Source organism: Choloepus didactylus, chromosome 16 (assembly GCF_015220235.1).
Source record: "Choloepus didactylus isolate mChoDid1 chromosome 16, mChoDid1.pri, whole genome shotgun sequence".
NCBI lineage: Eukaryota > Metazoa > Chordata > Mammalia > Pilosa > Megalonychidae > Choloepus > Choloepus didactylus.
Genome location: NC_051322.1, coordinates 10,426,602 through 10,454,046, shown reverse-complemented (window position 1 = coordinate 10,454,046; position 27,445 = coordinate 10,426,602). Strand labels below are relative to the sequence as shown.

At 36.7% G+C, this 27,445-nt stretch overlaps 1 protein-coding gene across 7 annotated transcripts in view; it reads right to left on the bottom strand.

The window, feature by feature from the left end:
- The window catches only part of RTTN (rotatin), a 214,614-nt gene that overhangs the window by 39,086 nt on the left and 148,083 nt on the right, over nt 1–27,445 (bottom strand). For all 7 annotated transcript variants that reach the window (XR_005212183.1, XM_037805750.1, XM_037805751.1 and 4 more), the window contains 2 exons: nt 9,261–9,354; nt 923–1,115 (listed from right to left, as the gene is read on the bottom strand). Coding sequence is in view for 6 of the 7 variants with exons in the window: in XM_037805750.1 (XP_037661678.1) it covers nt 923–1,115; nt 9,261–9,354 (287 nt within the window). In the remaining variant the exon portion in view is untranslated. The remainder of the gene's footprint in view (nt 1–922; nt 1,116–9,260; nt 9,355–27,445) is intronic.

The following is a 27,445-nucleotide window of genomic DNA, read 5'->3' as shown; positions in this document are numbered from 1 at the left end:
ACAAATGTTGGTGTAAAGGAGTGATCACAAATTGAATGAAGTGCAGCGAGATGCTTCTTTCTTCTTGGTTTTCTTAATATCCCGAAAAGAAAAGAGAGGCACTGTAAAGTGGCAAAGAAAAGACATTCCAGACAGCAAATGTTCAAAGGCAGAGAGACAGCGGCAGGGAAATGCAAATAAATCCGTGGTTAGGAGGCAGAAGGCATGCATGGCTAGAGTCAATTAATCCTCACAATAACCCCACCAAGGAGGTGTTACTACTGACCCTTCAGAGATGAATCTAACTTTCCCAAGGACATAAATCTACTGAATGAATGACCTACAATTAGATCTTAGGTCAGCCTGAATTCCACGTCTGGGCCTTTTCTCCTATGCCATATAACCAATAAGAAGATAAAATAAAAATTATCTCAGAGGTTCAATAATATTAGATAAACGAATAGTAAAAATGTGAAGAATCAAATCATAATTTCCCTAAATTTTACCAGAATACTTTCTGGTGAAAAGTTAAGTTTCCCATAGCAAAGCAACTCATTAATGAATTAAACAATGATTTTTCAACCCAGGGACATTGTTCTGAAATGACCACTGGAGACATCCATTAAGAATGACTGAAGGTATTGCTTCTTATTCCTTGAGTCTGCTGAAGGAAAATATGGTTTAGAACCAAAGAATTTTAAAAATCAGGATATACTGTTTGCCTTAATAGGCAACATAACAAACCAATATAAGCATTTTAGTAGATCTAAAACAAAAACTGGCGAGACAATTCTGGCAAAAGCAAGCACCTGGAGTCAAAGGCACCTAAAAAAAGGACAGAAATATATTCCCAGTATACGTGAAGTCTTACACCGAATCATGGATACAGCTTGTGCAAATTTACACTTACCAACATGCCTCCCCCAGAGGATTTCTCTCTTACCTACAGAGAAGCTCTATGAGATGGGCTTGTCGTAAAGCATTTGCAGTGTCTCTTGGAGAAAACACCAGGAGGTTGTCTAAGAGGCTGCAGACTGCTGAAAGAAGGGCTGGAGTGACCAAAACACACTGTTTGGGCAGAGGAGCAGAAAGGGACGAGTCATGAGCAGGCTGCGGGGACGGAGTTTCATGTTGACCTATTATTGAAAAAGCATAAAAATGACTACCACTGTATTTACCTTGTGGCTATGGACAATATGCACGAGTTCTTAGAGACAGAGGAAAGTTCCTCAGTATGCCAAAGATGGCTGGGAAATTCTCCCAGCAGTCAGCCTAAGCCAGAGAGCTAACTCGTCCTCCTTGTCCTTCCCTCCAGCCTCCCTACCATGTGTCAGTGTCTGTGTGTACATGTGTCCATGCATGTCCACGCACACAGATCTGTCTTGGGTGAGAGGAGAGCCGAGACAGGAAGGGCAGAACACAATTTTGTGCCCCACACCTTCAGACACTGAGGAATAAATGGATGGCCCACAATCTTTTTTTCTGAAACTCAGGGGCCAGAAGTATTTCAGAATACCAAATATTTGGGGATTTTAGAAGAGTAATACAGTACACCCACCATATGTTAATCAACACCTCCAATGGGATCTTGGGCAATGCCCCCTAATGAAATAATTTAAACTTCTGTAGTTTAGCAAATGCACAATCATAATAAGTAGGATGAATGAATAAAGAAACAAATAGATCCGCAAATACGTTTTACAGCCAAATATATTCAGTTGTGGGTGAGTTCTGCTACCAAGTGAATTTTGAGAAAATTTTCAACTTCAGAGATTTTTGGATTTTAGAGTAGAAAATATGGGATTACGGGCTTTCATAGCAGACTTGGTAGGGGACTGTTCATAAGAAACCTAATTTTCCTCAGGCCTTTACTGATGACGCTCATTCTATGAGTCTTTCTTTAAAGAAAACCTTTTATATTAAATAAATTCAGACTTACAAAGTACGAAAGTACAAAGAATTCCCATATGCCTTCACCCAGATTCCCTAAATATTAACATAGTACCACATTTTATCTACCTACCTACCTACCTATCTTTCTCAACTGTTTGTGAGTTTCAGACATAATGCCCTCTTTACTAAATTAATTTCCTAAAAAACAAAGACTGTCTCTTTTATAATCACAGTAAATGAGGAAATTAACATTGACACAGTGTGGTATTATCTAATCTTCAAATTTTTTCAAATTTTGTCCATTGTCTCACTAATGTCCTTGATAGCAAAAGAAAAAAATTCTTTTTCTTTTTTGGATCCCATCAGGATCACACTTGGGATTTAGTTGTCACCTCTCCTTGGTTTCTAACCTGGAGGAGTTCCTCAGTCTTACCTTGTCTTTTATACTTGACACTGTGAAGAACACAAACCAGCTAGTTTGTAGAATGCCTGATGTTTCCTCAGGATTAGATCTTTCCTCAGGATTAGATTTTCAGTGTATCACATCAGGAGAAACGTGATTTCTATTTGTCTCATTATTGGTGATGTTAACCTTGACCATTTGCTTAAGGTGTTGTCTACTAGGTTTCTCCACTGTATGTTACAATTTTTCCCTTTGTCATTAATTTCTGAGGAGAGATACTTTGACAGTTTCATACAGCTTTCTGCCACTCAGTATAGACTCCATGAATGATTCTTGCCTGAAACATGCATTAATATAATGGATGTCAAATGGTGATTTTCTAATTCCATCATTTCTTTCACATTTTTAATTGATTTTCTACTGTATAGAAGATATTCCCTTCTCCCTTAATCATTCATCCATCCATTCACCATCCATCCATTCATTCATGCCAGTATGGTCTCAAGGATTCTTATTTTATTCTGCATGTTATATGCAGTTAACTATTATTATTAATTTTGATGTTGAAAGTTATCTGAGGATTTGGCCCATTCACACTGGCTCCTATGCCCTTTTATCATGGTCCCCATTAACCTTAAGCATTCCCATACTTTATAGAACAGCAATATGTCAAGGCTTATTTTGTTCTTCCCTAGCTCAACCCCTTAAATCAGATATTTACTAAAAAGAGTCCTGATTTTTTCAAGTTGAGAATGGTATTTAGAAACCAAGACGTGAACACTAAGTATACTTATCGCTATTGATGTGTCACTGCTTCTAAGTTCACTCAACAGACAGAGCCAGGAAACATATGTATGCATAATGGACGCCCACATGTATACTTGGGCACAAAGGACCATCTGTATCTCCACCTACCTATGAACCAAAAGGCGTGTGTTCATACCGAAAGTTCAAATTCTAATCCTATGCCTCAGGGTCCATTAAATACCTTTCTCTCCTCCCTATTTGTAGCCCCCATATCTGAAAGTTAGAAACCTGGCTTTCATTATCCACAATATATTTATTTACTTACCCAGTCCTAGAATACACATTAAGTAGTATCAGATTTGCTAACCCATAATGCTGCAAAAAATAAAGCAAGTAACTAGAGTTCAATGTTTGCTTACACTTCTCTTTAGCATTGGTCTGAAGATTAAAGTATTAAGAATGTGCTTGAGAGTTCTTTGGGTTAATTCCTCTTCCATTTCAATGTTATTCATTTGAAATGCAATGAGACAAATTTGCTTGTATCCCATTTTATTTTTTCTTCATGCTTGTTGATTTTGTTATAATAAAGTTGTAAAAGTCAAAACTATACAATGCAATATGTAGAAAAGGGTCACTAGCCTCACCCCTCAATCCCTTCTACCCTAGTCCCATCCTTTCCTATTTTCTACCTCACTTCCACTCATCCTCCAAACTAATCTCATTAGTTTCTGATGGATCTTTCCTGTGCTTTCTTTCTGCAGAAATGAAGATATAGATATAGATACATAGATATATCTATAGATATACACACACATACACACATACATATTTTATTTCCCCTTCTTTTACACAAAAGGTAGTAAAGTATAAATACTTTTTGCTTTCCTCATTTAACAATATTTCCTAAAAATTACTCCACAAGAGTTCAAAGAGCTTTTCCTCATTCTTTTTAAAAGCTGCATAGTTCTCCACTGCACAGATGTAACACTGTTTACTCAACAACTGCTCTCCTACTGAGGGGCATTGGGTTGTTTCCTATATTTTACAGTTCAAATAAAGCTGTACAGAACCATCTTGTACATGTGTATTTTTGTATTGTTGGAGATGAATCTTAAGAGAAAAATTCTCAGAAGTTCAACTGTTGAATCAAAGGTAAAAACACATAGTTTTGTTACACTTTGCCAAGTTGCTTTCCAAAAAGGTTCTAAATTTGCATATCCTCTAACAATGTATGAAAGTACTCCTCCACAGCCTTGCCAACAGAATGTATTGCCAATACTTTTTAATCATTGCAATCTAACAAATAAGAAAGTGTCTTAGTACAGTATTAATTTGTACTTATCCAGTCATAAGGGCTACTTTTATATCTCTTGTGAATTATCTATTCATGTCTCCCATTCACTTTCATGACATTTTGCGGTCATCCCTACCCCACCCCAATATTAAAAAGGTACATTATATGTTAGGGATATTAGCTCTTTACCTATGTTTTATGCTGCAAATATTTATGCCAGTTTGTCAGTTTGTTTTTTTTTACTTTATGGTATTTTCTGCCATGCAACATTCATTTTTAATTTTAATTGCCTGTTGTTAAATTTCTCTTATTGAATTGGGATTTTAGGTATATATAGTTAGAAAATCTTTTACTATGCCCAGGTTATAAAGAAATCCATTAATGTTTTCTTCTAGGATTTGTATGATTTCATTTTCTTACTTCCAGAACTCAGATCCACTAGGTGACCATTCTTGTGTATTGTATAAGATATATATCTATTTTATCTTGTTCCAAATGGCTAGCTACTTTCCAGCACCATTTATAAGGTCCATACCTGCCCCAGTGATTTCAGATGCCACTTTTATCATTTAAGACACATTTTCTATTCTATCCACTGGTCTGTTTGTTTTCTCATGTGCAAATATCATATTGACTTACTTATGCTCTTAAATGCGGTTTAACGTCAGGTAGGGATTTTAAACAGTTTTCCTGGCTACTTTTTCATGCTTGTTTTTCATGAGTGTATCAACTTATCCACCATAAAGAAGTTTTTGGCACTTTCATTGGGATTGTATTAAATTTATAGATTAACTTAGGGTGAAGTGACATTTATTATTGCAGTGAGTCATCCTATCCAAAAATAAGGGATGTCTTTGTATTTGTTCAAGTCTACTTTTATGTTTTTTAGGAGTATTTTAAAGTTTCCTTCACAGGAATTTTGCACATTTCTTATTAACTTTATTCCCAATATTATATCTTCTTTGCTGCTATTTTAAGTGGGGAGTCTGTTCATTCATTATAGTTTCTAATTGGTTATTGTGGGTCTGTGTGTGTGTGTGTGTGTGTGTGTATTTGTGTGTATAAGCTATTGATTAATTTTATATCATGCGACCTTTCTCAATTCTTTTACTGTTTGAATTAGTTTTATCATTCTCTAAAGATTTCGAGGTATACTATCACATCATATGCAAATAGAAATAGTTTCACTTTCTAACTGTTACGTGCCTCTAATTGATTTCTCTTACCTAACACCTACAATATAACGTTGAGTGTTAGTGGAGATGGATGAAATGTTTCTAATGCTTCCCTGTTGAGAAAGATGCTGGCTTTAGAACAAAGGTTAAGAAAATATCCATTAATTTTTACTTCTTAAGTGTTTTTATCAGGATTATTTTCCTCATTGTTTTTTAGTCATTTGTATGCTACAATTTTATTTCAATCTCATCTGTTGTAACTAATACATCCAAAACAGTAGCTTTAAGTCTTTTCTATTCTTTAACAATTTTTTTATTATTTTAAACACCTTTTATTCTCTCCCCTCCCCTTCTGAACTGCTGAGGTTCCACCCTGATTCCTCGTGTGACCCTAGATCCCGTCTCCTCATCTGCAGAATGCAGGGTGAAGCCAGCAGCCAGGGTGGCTGTGAGAGTAAAGGAGACGGGTATGAAAGACCCGGCACAGTGCGCACAGCCTCGAAGCAATGTACGATCCCCGCAATTTTCTTATGAGGTGAAACAAACAGGACTATTCCTTTACATCAAAACTTGGAAATAAGAGATCAGAGCAGTAAATATGCTAATTTCACAAAATAAATTGGTAACAGGACTTACATATACGTTTCAATTTACATTCTGAATAGCCTTCCTGTAGTAAAACTGCACATCCTCAAGAAGGATTTGCTATTTTGAACCAAACAAAAATTGGAAAATTAAATTGAGGTGATTCCACAGAAACAGTTTAAATGTTTTCAGTGGAAAATTTTAAATATTCACAAAATATGCATTTTATGTCTTTGCCATTTCTAGGGTACACATATAGAAGAAAAATATTTTTAACAAAAAAGAGCACAGTGTTTAGGAAATTACAACACATTCAATATATTCAATAGAATTTTCATATTTTATCTGGATAAAATTAACCCAGTTTTATATTTTATATATGTGTGCATATATATGGTAGTTGTCAAATATATTTAAAGTTTGATGATTCCTTTCAACCTTGTATATCAAATGTGGACTAACAGATGATGAGAGATTGTTAGAGGTTATACTTCTTATAACATAAAAGAATTCCTCTTTTACAAAGTAAGAAGCCACATTTAAAAACTAAAATTTGAATGTCTAAAGTGGCCTTAATATATGTGCTAGACAAAATTCTTGTCATCCTTTTCTGAATCACTTCAGGGCATAATAATTTCCTGGTTGATTGAGAACTAACAGAACAAGAAATAAAAGGAGTAACCAGCTTCAATGGGAAATGCTACTAGACTTTCCAGGTGAGGGGGCTAAAATCTCATTATCACACACAAAAAATCATATTTTATCTTTTAATACTGTTTTAAAGAGATGGAATTTAGGAAGACATTCAATAAAAAACAAAATTGCTCCAGGTTTTAAGGCTTATTGACAATATAACATTAAAAATTATGCAGCACAGTTCAGATTCCTTTTCAGGTTCAAGAAAAAGGACTAATGCTTTTTTGTTGTTGTTGTAAAAAATATACACTGAAGGGACTGGCACCCAGTAAAAATGTGCAATGAATATACATTCTTAGCACAATCCTTGAAAATAAAAGACATCTGAATCATGAATAATGCAACCAAAAAGGATCCATATGTCTCTACACAAATGTTCATATAGTAGCATTAATTCATAATAGCCAAAACGTAGGAAAAAATCCAATGCCCATCAACCGATGGATGAATGTATAAATAATATGTGGCACAGTCATACAATGGAATATTATTTTGCAATGAAAAAATGAAGTTCTGATACATGCTGCAACATGGATGAACCTAGGAAACATGACACTAAATGAATGAAGCCAGTCACAAAAACCATATAGTGCACGATTCCATTTATGTGAAGTGTCCAGAATAGACAAAGCCACAGAGACAAAAGGTAGAGCAGAGGTCGTCCAGGGCTGGGGGAAGTTGGACGGAAATGGGGAATGACTGCTAATGGGTATGAGTTTTCTTTGGGGAGGATAAAAATGTTCTAAAATTGACTGTGGTGATCACTGCACAACTGTGACTATATTAAAAACCACTGAGTTATAAACTTAAATGGGTGAATTGTATGGTATGTGAATTGTATCTTAATAAATCTGTTGAAAAAAGAATAACGCAACATGCATTTAAAGATAAATGTTCATGAAATTCATGATCAAATTTCATTTCATGCCCTGCGTCCTTGGCTATTTAAGCAATGTGAGTTTGTTCCTTTTGTTCTTAACGGGAGCAAGTATTTTCTACAATTAAATGCTTCTGTATAATTTAATATGACTTACTAATGTAATACAAATTACTAAAAATCAAAATGGGACATTGTTTAGTAACTTATGGACCAAATATTGTAATGAAACTCATGAGTAAAGTCTTAATTAAGCAAGTATTTCTGAAAATATTCTTTGCACATGCTAATAATTCAGTATTTAAAAATTACTTTCTTTTGAGGTAGTACATTCCTGTCAGGCCAGGAATTTATTGCTACTGAATAAAAGTCTATGCATGCTTTAAAATAAAGAAAAGCTAAGTTGTGATCTTCAAAATATTTATAAAGTTTAACATAAAACATAATTGAGTTGAAGGCAGTTCCTAACATAAGGGGTAAAATTAATATATTGCTATTAATAAAAATAACTCCAAATTAGTCGTCATGCATTTCTAATAAAATAAAGAATCTATACATTTTGTTTGCTTTTAAATGAAAGCACAGCCTTAGAAAATAATGATTGACTAGTCTCTTCATTTCTTTGTTTTCAAGTAGACAACTATAGTAAATCTAAGTGTCTTCACAAAAGAGGGAAAATGAAACTCACTCATATCCATCAGTCCCCAATTCAGACATCAAAAATCTACTCTAAACTAACAGGGAGCCAATGGCAATCCGACTATGTATCTGATAGTCAAATTCCCACTCACTAGTTAAGAGTATTTATTTTGTTAATTTCTGACATATGTATTCTAATCATGATCTGTGACTTATTTTATTAGCGTTTTGCTCTTATCTGGTCATTTACTTTAAAATATCTGCCTGAGGTAAACTAACTGCGCCCCTCCCCACTCCCCACCTGGGACATGATGCCCAGGGATGAGCCTGGACCCAGCATTGTGGGACTGAGAAAGCCTTCCCAACCAAAAGGGGGATTAGAAATGAAAGAAAATAAAGTTTCAGTGGCTGAGAGATCTCAAATGGAGTTGAGAGATTATTCTGGAGGTTGTTCTTGTGCATTATACATATATTCCTTTTTAGTTTTTAGTGTACTAGAATAGCCAGAAGGGAATACCTGAAACTGTTGAACTACAATCCAGTATCCTTGATTCTTGAAGATGATCATATAACTATATAGCTTATCCAGAGTGACTGTGTTATAGTGAAAACCTTGTAGCTCACACTCCCTTTATCTAGTGTATGAACAACTGAGTAGAAAAAAGGGGGACAAAAATTAAATGAATAATAGGGGGAAAAAGGAGTATGAGATGTTTTGGGTTTCCTTTTTTACTTTTCTTTTTCTTTTTATTCTTATTTTCTGGAGTAATTAAAATGGTCAAAAAATTGATTGTGGTGATGAATGCACAATCATGTGATGATACCGTGAACAACTTATTGTACACTTTGGATGACTATATGCTATGTGAATAAATCTTAATAAAATTTCATTAAAAAAAAATCTGCCTGGACCAATTTGTCGATTTTCTCTTTGTAAGTATTTGAAAATAGAATGTCTTTCTAAAAGGATACCTTGAGCTATAAGCTGGTCCCGTGAGGCTTCAGTTATAATCATTGTTGGTGGCACAAGTGGATGAAATTCGGGACTCCCTGATGAAGGTGTCACCTGTGAATCAGCAAGGAAAATTATTTTAGTAATTAATGTTACAACATGGAAAATAAAACACAACCAATATATACACAAGATATCCTTAAACGAAGAAATTTATAATTAAATTACATTAGTCAGTATGATGAGGAAACCTTCTATTTTGAGAGTTGTAAGAGTTTTTAGAATAGCTTTTCTAATTCTCATTGTAGGACCTGTTAATCTTTACATAAATCAGCAACTAAAAGGAGGAAAGTTTTGAATTAAAGCCCATTTAGGATTTTAAAGTTCTAAGAGGGCCTAATCCCTTTTATTGCACAAATGTTGAAAGAATAAATATACCACTTTAATTATAATTAATTGTGTTTTTAAAATATTTTACATTTCTTCATTCTTAACAAAAGTTTTTCTTTTAATGTTTCAAATGACACTCATACATTTTATAGTACCTATGAAAATTAGAAGTATTAAAAGATTTTCCTATACCTCTCCCCATAACAAAAAAGAACTATTAAAAAATAAAACAAACAAAAAAACTAGGCAACATGCTGACAGTGTGTTTCACAATACATTTTTAAAAACATTTAACATAACAAATTCTGTGGAAAGCAAACACAATTTCACCCACAGTTTTATAGATGAGCCGACTGTGTGGCCTTCTAAAATTGAAAAAGCGCAGCGTGAAGTGTTTGGCACCTCCCATGTGAAAAATACCTTATCTGGAGAGGTCCGATAACTCTTTCTTACCATTAATTTATTTTCTCTGAGACAGCATGAACTACCCATACCCCCCATGTCAAAACATGCACACAGCATGAGCTAGTAATATAATTTATAAATCAACACTACTTCAGACTCATATACATTCACAGTATATGTGTATTTATTGTGTATATATCATAACACTTAAAGTAGGGTGCATAAGACTTAACATGATAAGAGGAAAGCAAAAACAAAGGTTATATTCATTTGTAGTTTCTGATAGTAAAGAGAATATATATTGGAAAAAACTGAGAGATAGGAAATTAACAGTTTTTAAAACCCCTTTTTAACTTAAGACTTGTTAATCATCTCTTGCCACTTCAAATAAGTATAGTAGTTGTGGTAAAAAGAAATAAGTGAGAGAAAGCTGTAGCCAAATAATGTGAGCTAAGCACGTAATGTGATCTATAAAGTAAACCTGGATACATTTCAGTCTAAATAAATCACTTATAAACAGTTTGCATTAAATACTTTATCTTACATAACATTAGATCTAGGTAATATAAAAAAGGGACCTGGAGAGGCGGGGCAAGATGGCAGACTGGTGAGCAGTATGTTTTAGTTACTCCTCCAGGAAAGTAGGTAGAAAGCCAGGAACTGCGTGGACTGGACACCACAGAGCAATCTGACTTTGGGCATAAGTCATACAACACTCATGAAAACGTAGAACTGCTAAGATCAGCGAAATCTATAAGTTTTTGTGGCCAGGGGACCCGCACCCCTCCCTGCCAGGCTCAGTCCCGTGGGAGGAGGGGCTGTCAGCTCCCGGAATGAGAAGGGAGAACTGCAGTGGCAGCTCCTATCGGAAACTCATTCTACAGATCCAAACTCCAACCACAGATAGACTGAGACCAGACACCAGAGAATCTGAGAGCAGCCAGCCCAGCAGAGAGGAGACAGGCATAGAAAAAAACAGCATGAAAAACTCCAAAATAAAAGCGGAGGATTTTTGGAGTTCTGGTGAACATAGAAAGGGGAAGGGCAGAGCTCAGGCCGTGAGGCTCACATGCAAATCCTGAAGAAAAGCTGATCTCTCTGCCCTGTGGACCTTTCCTTAATGGCCCTAATTGCTTTGTCTCTTAGCATTTCAATAACCCATTAAATCTGTGAGGAGGGCCCTTTTTTTTTTTTTAATCCTTTTTTCTTTTTCTAAAACAATTACTCTAAGAAGCCCAATACAGAAAGCTTCAAAGACTTGCAATTTGGGCAGGTCAAGACAAGAGCAGAACTAAGACAGCTATGAGACAAAAGGCAATAATCCAGTGGCTGAGAAAATTCACTGAACACCACAACTTCCCAAGAAAAGGGGGGTGTCCGCTCACAGCCATCATCCTGGTGGACAAGAAACACTCCTGCCCATCGCCAGCCGCATAGCCCAGAGCTGCCCCAGACAACCCAGTGTGATGGAAGTGCTTCAAATAACAGGCACACATGACAAAACTGGGCGTAGACATTAGCCTTCCCTGCAACCTCAGTTGATTGTCCCAGTTGGGAGGGTGGAGCAGTGTGAATTAACAAAGCCCCATTCAGCCATCATTTCAGCAGACGGGGAGCTTCCCTACACAGCCCAGCAGCCCAGAACCGCCCTGGGGGGATGGCACTCACCTGTAACATAGCACAGTCATCCCTCAACAGAGGACCACGGGGTGCACGGCCTGGAAGAGGGACCCACTCGCAAGTCTCAGTAGCCATACGCCAATACCAAGGATTTATGGGTCAGTGGCACAGACAAACTGTGGCAGGACTGAACTGAAGGATTAGACTATTGCAGCAGCTTTAAAACTCCAGGATCACCAGGGAGATTTGATTGTTAGAGCGACCCCCACTCCCTGACTGCCCAGAAACACGCCCCATATACAGGGTGGGCAACACCAACTACACACACAAGCTTGGTACAACAAGTGGACCCCACAAGACTCACTCCCCCACTCATCACAAAGACAAAGCAGGGGAGAACTGGCTTGTGGAGAACAGGTGGCTCGTGGACACCACCTGCTGGTTAGTTAGAGAAAGTGTACTCCACGAAGCTGTAGATCTGATAAATTAGAGATAAGGACTTCAATTGGTCTACAAATCCTAAAAGAAACCTATCAAGTTAAGCAAATGCCAAGAGGCCAAAAACAACAGAAAATTATAAAGCATATGAAAAAACCAGACGATATGGATAACCCAAGCCCAAGCACCCAAATCAAAAGATCAGAAGAGACACAGCACCTAGAGCAGCTACTCAAAGAACTAAAGATGAACAATGAGACCATAGTACATGATATAAAGGATATCAAGAAGACCCTAGAAGAGCATAAAGAAGACATTGCAAGACTAAATAAAAAAATAGATGATCTTATGGAAATTAAAGAAACTGTTGACCAAATTAAAAAGATTCTGGACACTCATAGTACAAGACTAGAGGAAGTTGAACAACAAATCAGTGACCTGGAAGATGACAGAATGGAAAATGAAAGCATAAAAGAAAGAATGGGGAAAAAAATTGAAAAAAATCGAAACGGACCTCAGGGATATGATAGAAATATAAAACGTCCGAATATTAGGCTCACTGGTGTTCCAGAAGGGGAAGAAAAGGGTAAAGGTCTAAGAGTATTCAAAGAAATTGTTGGGGAAAACTTCCCAAATCTTCTAAATAACATAAATACACAAAGCATAAATGCTCAGCGAACTCCAAATAGAATAAATCCAAATAAACCCACTCCGAGACATATTCTGATCACAGTGTCAAACACAGAAGAGAAGGAGCAAGTTCTGAAAGCAGCAAGAGAAAAGCAATTCACCACATACAAAGGAAACAGCGTAAGACTAAGTAGTGACTACTCAGCAGCCACCATGGAGGCAAGAAGGCAGTGGCATGACATATTTAAAATTCTGAGTGAGAAAAATTTCCAACCAAGAATACTTTATCCAGCAAAGCTCTCCTTCAAATTTGAGGGAGAGCTTAAATTTTTCACAAACAAATGCTGAGAGAATTTGCTAACAAGAGACCTGCCCTACTGGAGATACTAAAGGGAGCCCTACAGACAGAGAAACAAAGAAAGGACAGAGAGACTTGGAGAAAGGTTCAGTACTAAAAAGATTCGGTATGGGTACAATAAAGGATATTAATAGGGAGAGGGGAAAAATATATATGACAAACATAAACCAAAGGATAAGATGGCTGATTCAAGAAATGCCTTCACGGTTATAACGTTGAATGTAAATGGATTAAACTACCCAATTAAAAGATACAGATTCGCAGAATGGATAAAAAAAAAATGAACCATCAATATGTTGCATACAAGAGACTCATCTTAGACACAGGGACACAAAGAAATTGAAAGTGAAAGGATGGAAAAAAATATTTCATGCAAGCTACAGCCAAAAGAAAGCAGGTGTAGCAATATTAATCTCAGATAAAATAGACTTTAAATGCAGGGATGTTTTGAGAGACAAAGAAGGCCACTACATACTAATAAAAGGGGCAATTCAGCAAGAAGAAATAACAATCGTAAATGTCTATGCACCCAATCAAGGTGCCACAAAATACACGACAGAAACACTGGCAAAACTAAAGGAAGCAATTGATGTTTCCACAATAATTGTGGGAGACTTCAACACATCACTCTCTCCTATAGATAGATCAACCAGACAGAAGACCAATAAGGAAATTGAAAACCTAAACAATCTGATAAATGAATTAGATTTAACAGACATATACAGAATATTACATCCCAAATCACCAGGATACGCATACTTTTCTAGTGCTCACGGAACTTTCTCCAGAATAGATCATATGCTGGGACATAAAACAAGCCTCAGTAAATTTAAAAAGACTGAAATTATTCAAAGCACATTCTCTGACCACAATGGAATACAATTAGAAGTCAATAACCATCAGAGACTTAGAAAATTCACAAATACCTGGAGGTTAAACAACACACTCCTAAACAATCAGTGGGTTAAAGAAGAAATAGCAAGAGAAATTGCTAAATATATAGAGACAAATGAAAATGAGAACACAACATACCAAAACCTATGGGATGCAGCAAAAGCAGTGCTAAGGGGGAAATTTATAGCACTAAACGCATACATTAAAAACGAAGAAAGAGCCAAAATCAAAGAACTAATGGATCAACTGCAGAAGCTAGAAAATGAACAGCAAACCAATCCTAAACCAAGTAGAAGAAAAGAAATAACAAGGATTAAAGCAGAAATAAATGACACAGAGAACAAAAAAACAATAGAGAGGATAAATATCACCAGAAGTTGGTTCTTTGAGAAGATCAACAAGATTGAGAAGCCCCTAGCTAGACCGACAAAATCAAAACGAGAGAAGACCCATATGAACAAAATAATGAATGAAAAAGGTGACATAACTGCAGATCCTGAAGAAATTAAAAAAATTATAAGAGGATACTATGAACAACTGTATGGCAACAAACTGGATAATGTAGAGGAAATGGACAATTTCCTGGAAACATATGAACAACCTAGACTGACCAGAGACGAAATAGAAGACCTCAACCAACCCATCACAAGCAAAGAGATCCGATCAGTCATCAAAAATCTTCCCACAAATAAATGCCCAGGGCCAGAAGGCTTCACAGGGGAATTCTACCAAACTTTCCAGAAAGAACTGACACCAATCTTACTCAAACTCTTTCAAAACACTGAAGAAAATGGAACACTACCTAACTCATTTTATGAAGCTAACATCAATCTAATACCAAAACCAGGCAAAGATGCTACAAAAAAGGAAAACTACAGGCCAGTCTCCCTAATGAATACAGATGCAAAAATCCTCAACAAAATACTTGCAAATCGAATCCAAAGACACATTAAAAAAATCATACACCATGACCAAGTGGGGTTCATTCCAGGCATGCAAGGATGGTTCAACATAAGAAAATCAATCAATGTATTACAACATATTAAAAATTTGAAAGGGAAAAATCAAATGATCATCTCAATAGATGCTGAAAAAGCATTTGACAAAATCCAACATCCGTTTTTGTTAAAAACACTTCAAAAGGTAGGAATTGAAGGAAAGTTCTTCAATATGATTAAGAGCATATATGAAAAACCCACAGCCAGCATAGTACTCAATGATGAGAGACTGAAAGCCTTCCCTCTAAGATCAGAAACAAGACAAGGATGCCCGCTGTCACCACTGTTATTCAACATTGTGCTGGAAGTGCTAGCCAGGGCAATCCGGCAAGAAAAAGAAATAAAAGGCATCCAAATTGGAAAAGAAGAAGTAAAACTGTCATTGTTTGCAGATGATATGATCTCATATATGCAAAACTCTGAGAAATCGACGATACAGCTACTAGAGCTAATAAACAAATTTAGCAAAGTAGCGGGATACAAGATTAATGCACGTAAGTCAGTAATGTTTCTATATGCTAGAAATGAACAAACTGAAGAGACACTCAAGAAAAAGATACCGTTTTCAATAGCAACTAAAAAAATCAAGTACCTAGGAATAAACTTAACCAAAGATGTAAAAGACCTATACAAAGAAAACTACATAACTCTACTAAAAGAAATAGAAGGGGACCTTAAAAGATGGAAAAATATTCCATGTTCATGGATAGGAAGGCTAAATGTCATTAAGATGTCAATTCTACCCAAACTCATCTACAGATTCAATGCAATCCCAATCAAAATTCCAACAACCTACTTTGCAGACTTGTAAAAGCTAGTTATCAAATTTATTTGGAAAGGGAAGATGCCTCGAATTGCTAAAGACACTCTAAAAGAGAAAAACGAAGTGGGAGGACTTACACTCCCTGACTTTGAAGTTTATTATAAAGCCACAGTTGCCAAAACAGCATGGTACTGGCACAAAGATAGACATATAGATCAATGAAATCGAATTGAGAATTCAGAGAAAGACCCTCAGATCTATGGCCGACTGATCTTTGATAAGGCCCCCAAAGTCACTGAACTGAGTCATAATGGTCTTTTCAACAAATGGGGCTGGGAGAGTTGGATATCCATATCCAAAAGAATGAAAGAGGCACCCTACCTCACACCCTACACAAAAATTAACTCAAAATGGATGAAAGATCTCAATATAAAAGAAAGTACCATAAAACTCCTAGAAGATAATGTAGGAAAACATCTTCAAGACCTTGTATTAGGTGGCCACTTCCTAGACTTTACTCCCAAAGCACAAGCAAGAAAAGAAAAAATAGATAAACGGGAACTCTTCAAGCTTAGAAGTTTCTGCACCTCAAAGGAATTTGTCAAAAGGGTGAAGAGGCAGCCAACTCAATGGGAAAAAATTTTTGGAAACCATGTATCTGACAAAAGACTGACATCTTGCATATATAAAGAAATCCTACAACTCAAGGACAATAGTACAGACAGCCGAATTATGAAATGGGAAAAGATATGAAAAGACAGTTCTCTGAAGAGGAAATACAAATAGCCAAGAAACACATGAAAAAATGTTCAGCTTCACTAGCTATTAGAGAGATGCAAATTAAGAGCACAATGAGATACCATCTAACACCGATTAGAATGGCTGCCATTAAACAAACAGGAAACTACAAATGCTGGAGGGGATGTGGAGAAATTGGAACTCTTATTCATTGTTGGTGGGACTGTATAATGGTTCAGCCACTCTGGAGGTCAGTCTGGCAGTTCCTCAGAAAACTAGAAATAAAGTTACCATTCGATCCAGCGATTGCACTTCTCGGTATATACCCGGAAGATCGGAAAGCAGTGACACGAACAGATATCTGCACGCCAATGTTCACAGCAGCATTATTCACAATTGCCAAGAGATGGAAACAACCCAAATGTCCTTCAACAGATGAGTGGATAAATGAAATGTGGTATATACACACGATGGAATACTACACGGCAGTAAGAAGGAACGATCTCGTGAAACATATGACAACATGGATGAACCTTGAAGCCATAATGCTGAGCGAAATAAGCCAGGCACAAAAAGAGAAATATTATGTGCTACCACTAATGTGAACTTTGAAAAATGTAAAACAAATGGTTTATAATGTAGAATGTAGGGGAACTAGCAGTAGAGAGCAATTAAGGAAGGGGGAACAATAATCCAAGAAGAACAGATAAGCTATTTAACGTTCGGGGGATGCCCAGGAATGACTATGGTCTGTTAATTTCTGATGGATATAGTAGGAACAAGTTCACAGAAATGTTGCTATATTAGGTAACTTTCTCGGGGTAAAGTAGGAACATGTTGGAAGTAAAGCAGTTATCTTAGGTTAGTTGTCTTTTCCTTACTCCCTTGTTATAGTCTCTTTGAAATGTTCTTTTATTGTATGTTTTTTTTTTAATTTTTTTTTCATGCAGTTGATTTAAAAAAAAAAGAGAAAAAGTTAAAAAAAAAAAACCAAAAAAAAAGACAAGGAAAAAAATATGTAAAGCCCCCTTGAGGAGCCTGTGGAGAATGCAGGGGTATTGGTCTACCCCACCTCGATGGTTGCTAACATGACCACAGACATAGGGGACTGATGGTTTGATGTGTTGGGCCCTCTACCATAGGTTTTACCCTTGGGAAGACGGTTGCTGCAAAGGAGAGGCTAGGCCTCCCTATGGTTGTGCCTGAGAGCCTCCTCCCGAATGCCTCTTTGTTGCTCGGATGTGGCCCTCTCTCTCTAGCTAAGCCAACTTGAAAGGTGAGATCACTGCCCTCCCCCCTATGTGGGATCAGACACCCAGGGGAGTGAATCTCCCTGGAAACGTGGAATATGACTCCCGGGGAGGAATGTAGACCCGGCATCGTGGGATGGAGAACATCTTCTTGACCAAAAGGGGGATGTGAAAGGAAATGAAATAAGCTTCAGTGGCAGAGAGATTCCAAACGGAGCCGAGAGGTCACTCTGGTGGGCACTCTTACGCACAATTTAGACAACCCTGTTTAGGTTCTGAAGAGTTGGGGTAGCTGGTGGTGGATATCGGAAACTATCAAACTACAACCCAGAACCCATGAATCTCGAAGACAATTGTATAAAAATGTAGCTTATGAGGGGTGACAATGGGATTGGGAAAGCCGTAAGGACCACACTCCACTTTGTCTAGTTTATGGATGGATGAGTAGAAAAATAGGGGAAGGAAACAAACAAACAGACAAAGGTACCCAGTGTTCTTTTTTACTTCAATTGCTCTTTTTCACTTTAATTATTATTCTTGTTATTTTTGTGTGTGTACTAATGAAGGTGTCAGGGATTGATTTAGGTGATGAATGTACAACTATGTAATGGTACTGTAAACAATCGAATGTACGATTTGTTTTGTATGACTGCGTGGTATGTGAATGTATCTCAATAAAATGAAGATAAAAAAAAGGGGGACCTAAAATTTGTTTATTTTTAAAAATATATTTGCCTATGGTTGGCATAAAAAAAAGTTCCTGTCAACAGAAATCAAGATAAATTCTACAGTTCTGTGAAGAAAGCAATCATACATCAAGAGTAATATCAGAAACTAGGAAGGGGCCTGACTATTGGTTCTGCTACAAATTCTTTTCCATGTCCAAGAAAAGTTAAGGTGACAATGCTGGAATCCTTTATCTTTTCACTGAACATTCTTTCAACTGACAAAGACTAAAGAAGTACCTACTACTGACTAAAACAGAGCAGGGACCTGGTATACAGCGTTTAAGCATTCCAAGCAGGAAAAGAAAGTTCAGACGAAACACCAGGCTCATCAGAAGAAAGCAAACTTGCAATACTTGACCAAGGGTAGACGTTAATAAAAGCTGCAATTTTCCTCAATATGGCCCAGGGAAGAGACACACGAATTTAGAAAAGATACTTTAGAAAGCATCTACCTAACATTTGTATTATAACTTACCCCACAATGCTGAGAAAACACAGGCCTTCTTTAACAGTGATATATTATTGTGTTTTAAAAATTAAGTAAAAACAAAAAGTATCAAACTCAATTGCTCTAGTTCTAGGCTCAAATCCTTGCTCTTTGAAAATGATTTCGATATTTATTACATTTAAACTTGTAATAAATGTAATAAATGATGTAATCACATTTATATCGATATGTAAATATTTTACTTTTCATCTTGAAATCCAAGTAACAACTAGATAATTTTGTGATTCAAATACTAGCTACTGAATGACGCAGGCTTACATGAGCCTACAAAGGTAGATAGGAAAGACCTATCGAGTCCAGGTTTTCATTTAGAGAAAACCAGATGCTAAGGGATTTGCCCAAGGTCATAAAGCAGGTTACTATTTTGGACTCTAATTAGGATTCTCTGTCCAGGATTGTATTTATGACAGTACAAGCTCACCTGGGTCAGAAAGAGTCCTCAGACAAACCTCTTGAGAAAGGCAGCTATCCTGCTTTGGAAGGATATTTACTTCCCCCAACTCCTTCCGTTTCCTTGTGGAGGAACTTCGCCTAGACTAAGACTTCTGGCAGTGGGAGTAGGCTGAGCTTGAAGAACAAACTGAGCCTGCCTAGTTCAGTTTTCCCATCCCCCAGCAGAAAACACACTCTCGTCAGATCTCCACCCCACAGTAAGCAGAAGCCCAGGCTGCAGGTGTAAGTTGTACAGTTGTAACCATGAGTCTAACTCAGAAGTGAAACACGAAAGAGCCCACTTTGATGCATATCTAAAGCTACGTCCTTCAATCAGCTTCATCAGTAATAAGTGTAATATTTTGATTTATTGGTTCCACATTACTATTTAACTTTTCCTATATATCTAGAATCATGCCAGAAACCTTAAAGTGATTTTTCCATTACGCATCCCAGGCTGCTTCCTGACAAGATCACATAAACAACTCTCAAGTCCTCTGTTGAGATTGGTTACTTAAAATCAAAGCCAATGTTATTTCCAATATTTCAGGGTGGAAGGAGAGAGAGAGACAATCTAAGGATTATTTAAGTGAAAACTAAAAGAAGTTTCTATTCCTAATCTCAAACGCATTCTTGGCAGCCAGGATCATTACAGTTTATGTGAGCGCATATCTATCACTTGCTCTACTCATTAAAATGGTCTTAGTGCAAAGCAATAAAATGACAACAGCCTTGTTCCTCACTTTTTCACCTGCTATATGACATATCCTGGGTTCTTCAATTTACATCCTCTTGATAAGACATATAAAACTGAGTTTTATTTTAATTGGTATACATATATAAACATGTGTGTACATAAACATACAAAGATCTTCTAGCCAGATCATTTTACTGATATTATAGAAGGCAAGACAAGCTTATTAGTGGAAGACGGCGGAACAGGAGAGGCAGAACAGCAGCTCCAGAGTGCGACCAGCTGGAGAGGGACCTCTAAGACGCACAATAGGGACCTGGATAGAGAGGCGGAGAGATTGCGCCTGAAAGGACAGGGTAAGTGTATTCAACAGGGACCACTGCCAGGGACTGGAGGCTGCAGCCAGCCGCCAAGCACAGGAGGGGACAGCTTCCCACACCCCAAGCACCCATCTCAGCAGTTGGCTGGGGAGACAACCCTTCACAGCCCCGCAGCTGGGAGCTCCTGTGAGGGAACTCAGGATTTGCGGACTTGTGGTGACTGCATTTACTCTTCCTTCATGGGAGCCTGTGGTGTGCATGGACAAGAGGCAGGAAGAGGCAAGGGCCACGCATGGGAGCATCAGGAGCCCTTCCCCAACCCAGAGGCTCACAGGCACGTGGCAGACAAGGTAAGGGCCGCATCTGAGTGAGGGGGTGAGATGTGCGGCCTCGCTGTTACAGAGTGGTCCATTTGAGGCCTGGGAATTACCGTATTTACTGAGCCCTTAAGTGGACTCCCTGCTGAATGCACAGGCCCCACTACCTACCCCTCAGTCTGGCAGTCCCCAGTGCACATGGAGAACTGGTGTGCTGATTGGATTTCTACCTGGTTGGGACCCTGAACAGTGTATAGGCAAAGTTGGGGGAAAGCTAGCTTGAGAGTAAGAGGTGGCTCAAGAGCACCAACTGTTGGGAAGATAGGGAAGTGTTTGAATAATCCTGCATATCTCAAAATAATCTTATCAAGATAAGCAAATGCCCCAAAGTCAATAGAAAATCACAAAACATATGAAGACCCAAGTAGATACGGACAAGCCAAGTGAACAAATTGAAAAGCTGGAGGAGAAACAGAATCTGGAGCAATTAATCAAAGAAGTACATACGAGTCTCCAAAACAACTCCAGCAGGTTGGCTGAAGACACAAAGGACATCAAGAAGATTCTAGAAGAGCAGAAAGAAGAATTTGAAAGAGTAAACAAAAAGAATAGCAGATACTATGGAAATAAAGGGTACTAGAGAGACAAAGCCAGCTGGCAGACTCCTCCATGGGGAAAAGCTTCCACTCTGGCCCAGCTGCATCAGGCCTGGACTGACTCCGGGATGGGGAAGGTGGCGGTGGGGGAGAGCCAGGGAGAAAGAAGTTAATCCAAGTTCATCATCGTGTCTCTGGCACTCAACATAGTGCCACGTGCATCATGGGGCCTCACGCAGGCCATGCTTAATGAGCTGCACTGACATCAGGCTAGGTTGTCAAATATCACTATCGCCCTCCATTAAGAATCCCTGGATATTCCATAAATGGAAACCCATCTGCAAAAGGATGAATTTGGACCACTACCTCTCACCATATACAAAAATTAATCCAAAATGAAACAATTACCTAAATTTAAGAACTAGTATGGTAAAACTCTTACAAGAAACCATAGGAAAATATCTTCAGGACCTTATAGTAGGCAATGAATTTTTAGATTTTAAACCAAAAGAACAAGCAACAAAAGAAAAAATAGACGAAATGGTCTTCATCGAAACATTAAGGACATTATTAACATAGTGAAAAGACAACCTACGGAAGGGAGAAAATATTTGTAAACCAAGTATCTGATAAGGGTTTAATATCCAGAACACATAAGGAACTCCTACAACTCAACAACAGAAAGACAATTAAAATATGGATTTGATCAGACATTTCTCCAAAGAAGGTATTCAAATGGCTGGCCAATAAGTAAACAAAAAGATGCTCAGCATCATTAGCCATTAAAGAAATGCAAATTAGAACTATAATGAATTACCACTTCATACCCACTAGGATGGCTATTATTAAAAAACCTGAAAATAACAAGTGTTGGTAGGGATGCAGAGAAATATGAACCCTCTTACATTGTTGATGGGAATGTAAAATGGTGCAGTCACTGTGGAAAACACTTGAGCAGTTCCTCAGAAAGTTAAGCATAAGATTACCATATGACCAGCAATTCCACTCCTAGACCCACTCCACTCCCAGACCCACTCCACTCCCAGAAGAATTGCAAGCAGGGACTCAGTTATCTATGTTCATCGCAGAATTATTCACAATAGCCAAAAGGTGATAGCAACCCAAGTGTCTTTCAACAGATGAATGGATAAACAAAATGTCATATAGCCACACAATGGAATATTATTCAGCCATTAAAAAAAAAGTGCTGGTACATGCTACAAAATGGATGAACCTTGAAGACACCATGTTGAGTGAAATAAGCCAGACACAAAAGGACAAATATTTTATGATTTGTGTTGTATGAAATACTTAGAATAAGGAAGTTCATAGAGACAGAGAGCAGAACAGTAGTTATTAGGGTTTGGGGGAGGTAGATATGGGGAGAGGTTGCTAAATGACTATGAGTTTTGGTTGGGATGATGAAGAGAGTGTGGAAATAGATAGTGGTGAAAATTACACAGTCCTGTCAGTGTACTTAAATTCAAAGAACTGTCCCCTTAAAATAGTTTAAATGATTTTTACGAGATATATATATATATATATATATTTTTTTTTTTTTCATGCAAGTCTTTATTTTATTACTCATCTACCCATACACTGGATAAAGTGGTGCCAGCCAAAAGGTTTTTTAAAGAAAAATACATCCTAGAGACACACAAGAGCAGATTTGAAGAGGCAGAAGAAAGAATAAGTGAACTCGACGACAAAGCACTTGAATGCAAACACACAAAAGAACTAATGGTGAAAAAAATTTAAAATCTGGAAATGGCTCTCAGGGAAATGAAGAACAACATGAAGCAGGCAAACATAAAAATGACTGGTGTCCAAAAAGGAGAAGAGAAGAGTAAAGTGCTAGGAAGAGTATCTAAGGGCATAGTTGGGGAAAACTTCCCTTCTAAATGAAAAAATATACAAATCAAAGGCCAATGAACTAGAAATAGAATAAATCCAAATACAACCACTCCAAGATGTATACTAATCAGATTATCAGATGCTGAAAAGGAGAAAATCCTGAAAGCAACAAGAGAGATGTTTCACCACATAAAAGGGAAACATCATTAAGACTAAGTACTGACTAATCCGCGGGCACCATCAAGGAGAAAAGGCAGTGGTATGACATATTTAAGATTATAAAAGAGAAAAACTGCCAGTCAAAAAATTTTTTATCCAGCAAAGCTCCCCTTCAAAATTGAGGGAGAGGATAAAATTTTCACAGACAAACAAATGCTGAGAGAATTTGTTAGCAAGAGACCTGCCCTGCAAGAAACACTAAAGGGAGCTCTACTAGCTGAGAAAAAACAGAAAGGAGAGGTTTGGAGGAGGGCACAGAACTGAAGAATATCAGAAAGGGTAACTTAAAGGAGAAAAAAAAGAGGGGGGTAGGAAATAGATCTGAAAATTAAAAACTAAAAGATAAGATGGCTGCTTTACGAAATGCCTCCAAAGTAATAACTTTGAATGTGAATGGATTAATCTCCCCAATTAAAAGATACATTCGGTAGAATGGATTAAAAAGTATGACCCATCAATATCCTGTTTACCATAGACTCATTTTAGACCCTGTGACACAGAGACTGAAAGTGAATGGATGGGAAAAAAAAAAAATACTTCAGGCAAGCTGCAACCAAAAGAAACCAGGGATAGCTATACTAATGTCAGACAAAATAGACTTTAAATGCAAAGATGTCATAAGAGACAAAGAAGGACACTATATATTAATAAAAGGGAAAATTCACCAAGGAGAAATAATCATAAATATTTATGTACCCAATCAAGGAGCTCCAACGTACATGAGAACAAACATTGGCTAAACTGAAGGAAGCAACAGACATTTCCACAATAATAGTGGGAGACTTCAAGACATCACTCTCTTCTATAGATAGAACATCTAGGCAGAGGACCAATAAGGAAATTAAGAACCTAAACAATGTGATAAATGAATTAGACTTAAAAGATATATATAGATCATTACAACCCAAAGTAACAGGATATACATTCTTCTCTAGTGCCCATGGAACGTTCTTCAGGATAGATCATATGCTGGGGCATAAAACACAACTGAATAAATTTAAAAAGACTGAAATTATTCAAAGCATGTTCTCTGACCATAATGAAATGCAACTAGAAATCAGTAACAAAAAAAAAAACAACCCAGATCTTTCACAAATATATGGAGGTTAAACAACACACTCCTAAACCACCAGTGGATCAAAGAATAAATTGTAAGAGACGAATGAAAATGAGAACACAACATATCAAAACCTACGGAACGTAGTGAAGGTGATACTGAGAGGGAAATTTATGACTCTAAATGCATAGATCACTCCTATGCAAGCTTCAGCTAGCTATGCCAAATGGCCACAGTATGATAAGCCCAAATCAACAGTAGTCCCAAAAATTCTGAAGAATACCTTGGTCCCTATCTGAGACTTTATAAAAATTTCACTGAATAAGTTTATTTTTCAGAAACTTAAATCCTCCAAAGTGATCCTATGCCAGATAAGTCCCAAAACCCAGAGGCAACTGCCTCTTCAAGAACATCAATCAGGTATGTCCCCATTTCCCTTAAGGTTGACACCCCATTTCACCATGAGTAAGTTAGGGTGGTTACTGCCTAGACATCTCTGAAGATCAGGAAAGTGATTAGAAGAAGGGTAGCAACAAATAAGAGAGAATTTAACAAAGGATTACAAATACCGAATCTTTATATAATTTTTTTTTCTTAAGTCGCCTAGGGTATTACAATAGCTAGAAGGAAAGAACTGAAATTGTAAACTGTAATCCATAACATTCTTTGAAATTTGCTCTATAGCTACTTGCTACTTTTTAATTGTACTTAGAAAGTTACCACCTTTCTGTATATATATTTCATAAGAAAATAACTGAAACTATGTACTGTAACCCATAACATTCTTTGAAATTTGCTCTCTACCTACTCGTTAAATTGTACTTTGAAAGTTATCACTTTTATGTATATACGTTATACTCCACAATAAAAAAAAATGAAAAACAAAAAACAAAACAAAAAAAAACACCTTATTAGTGTGGGTAAATTAATCCTTTAAAACTACTGTCCTGAAACAGACTCAAATTTTGCTGGTAAAAAAACAAAATAATAACCTTTTCTTCCATGTGTTTATAAACAGATTCAACAACTAAAGCAGCTTTCTAAATCATGCGTCTTGGTACAATAAAGCAGCTACAATTAAGAAAGTCTCTTTGAAACAGAAGAAAATAACAAGCATTCACCAGTTCAACCACAGTTGAATTGGGGCTTAAAAAAAGACAATTAGTGCATTGATTCGAAAATCATTTTCCCTATATTCTGCCTCAGAAAAACAAAAGACTTCATTGGATATTTTAATTTTTTGAAAGTTCATTTAGAACTTGGGTTATTTTATTTGTCAAAATGATTTTATCCTTCTCTCATCAAAAGAAGTATTGGTGCCTACATACGTTATTAATAAAAAAATAAATTTCAAAAAGAGGACAAAGGAAGAAAATGATAATTTATGGTATAAGAAGACAGGCTTACGAATCAGCTCACATTTTTAAAATATGGCAAAATACACAGTATGACAAGTTTCTAAGGCACTCTAAGCTCCATGTGTTCAATTTTATAAATACCTTTCTCTATGTGCTCAGGAGCAGAAAAGTTCTGGCAAGCTTCACAAGTTGTAATCATTATCTCTAATCAAAATTATAATAAGAAACTTAAATCACTTCAACTATTATAAAGTCACGATTCAAGTGGACTGTGTACAAAATGGAAAAAGAAAGCTGAGACTAATACCGCTGGAAGAATGAGCAGACGATGACATAAGGTTCCTTCTTGCATGTCGAACGTGAAGACCACTCGCCAGCAGGCGGGGGCTTACCAGCACGATACCGTCACAGAGCCCAATGCCACATTTCGCAGAATATAAGAGCGGAGTTTGCCAGAGCTTGTCCTATTCCATCCTCTGTTAGCTTCATGATCTTGGGCCAAACACTAGAATTCTCTTAGACAACGCTTCTTCATTTGTAAAAAAGGAACTTCCTTCAAATAGTACAAGATTTTACAGTTTAACCCATTTATAGCACTTAACATGGGAAGCAGCATATAGCAAACTAGGTATTATAGTCATTCTGAGCTCAAAAGCTCAAAAAGTTGGCTATCTCCACATACTAAAATTTATTATATAAAATGATCAAGTTATTACTAAAATTAAGAAAACAGATTTTGGTCTAAACATAAAATATGACCCAAATCTATTTTACTTATTTCAGTTACAAATACTTGCTTAATAAAATTTGCGGGGCTCCTAATTCAAAATGTTTTTGTCAGGTTTTTTTTTTTTTTTTTTTAACAATTGCACTTCTGATAGTATTGGCTACAACTATATATTCTTTAGTTTGTAAAACTTCAAAATATACTAAAGTGAATAAAACATACAAGAAAAATAAAAGAAATACTGTTAATTGTGCTGACTTCTCAAAAATACTTATCTAATAGTATGCATCGTGCACAGTAAAAATGAATACTATTTTTGTCTGCCACTGTATTCATTCTAATGTCACCTACTTAAAATCAGATTAGAAAACAACTAATAGCCTACATATCACTACCAATATCTACATTTTATTGAGTCAATATTAAATTTTTACACCAAAAAAAAAAAAATTGTTCCAATACATTGCATTGCAAACCCATGGCTTATATTAACAATACTTAGGAACTATAATCTCACTTGTATTTTTCTTCTAATTAAAATATACAAGGTACTTAGACCCTGGGTAATCTACAGGCAGTTGAAACTTATTTAAACAAAAGACATTCCTCTCTTTCTCTCTCTCCACCATGAAGCAAACTGCCATCTCCTCAGGTTTTCCTGGGCTCACTACTATGCCCTATCCATGATCTCTGTCAAAACAATTTTCTTCTAAAAAGCCCCTTAGATGCAGTCCTGCTTAAACTGTCCTTGGTATATTTTGCATTCTATAAAACAACCTTTTACTACCATCAAACATGTATCAATGCATTACCTCTCTATTGTCAACTGTAATGTTCCATGCCATTTTACTCTGCTGAAATATCTTTATATCTTTATCTTTATAGCAATTATATTTTCTCTCTTCAAATCC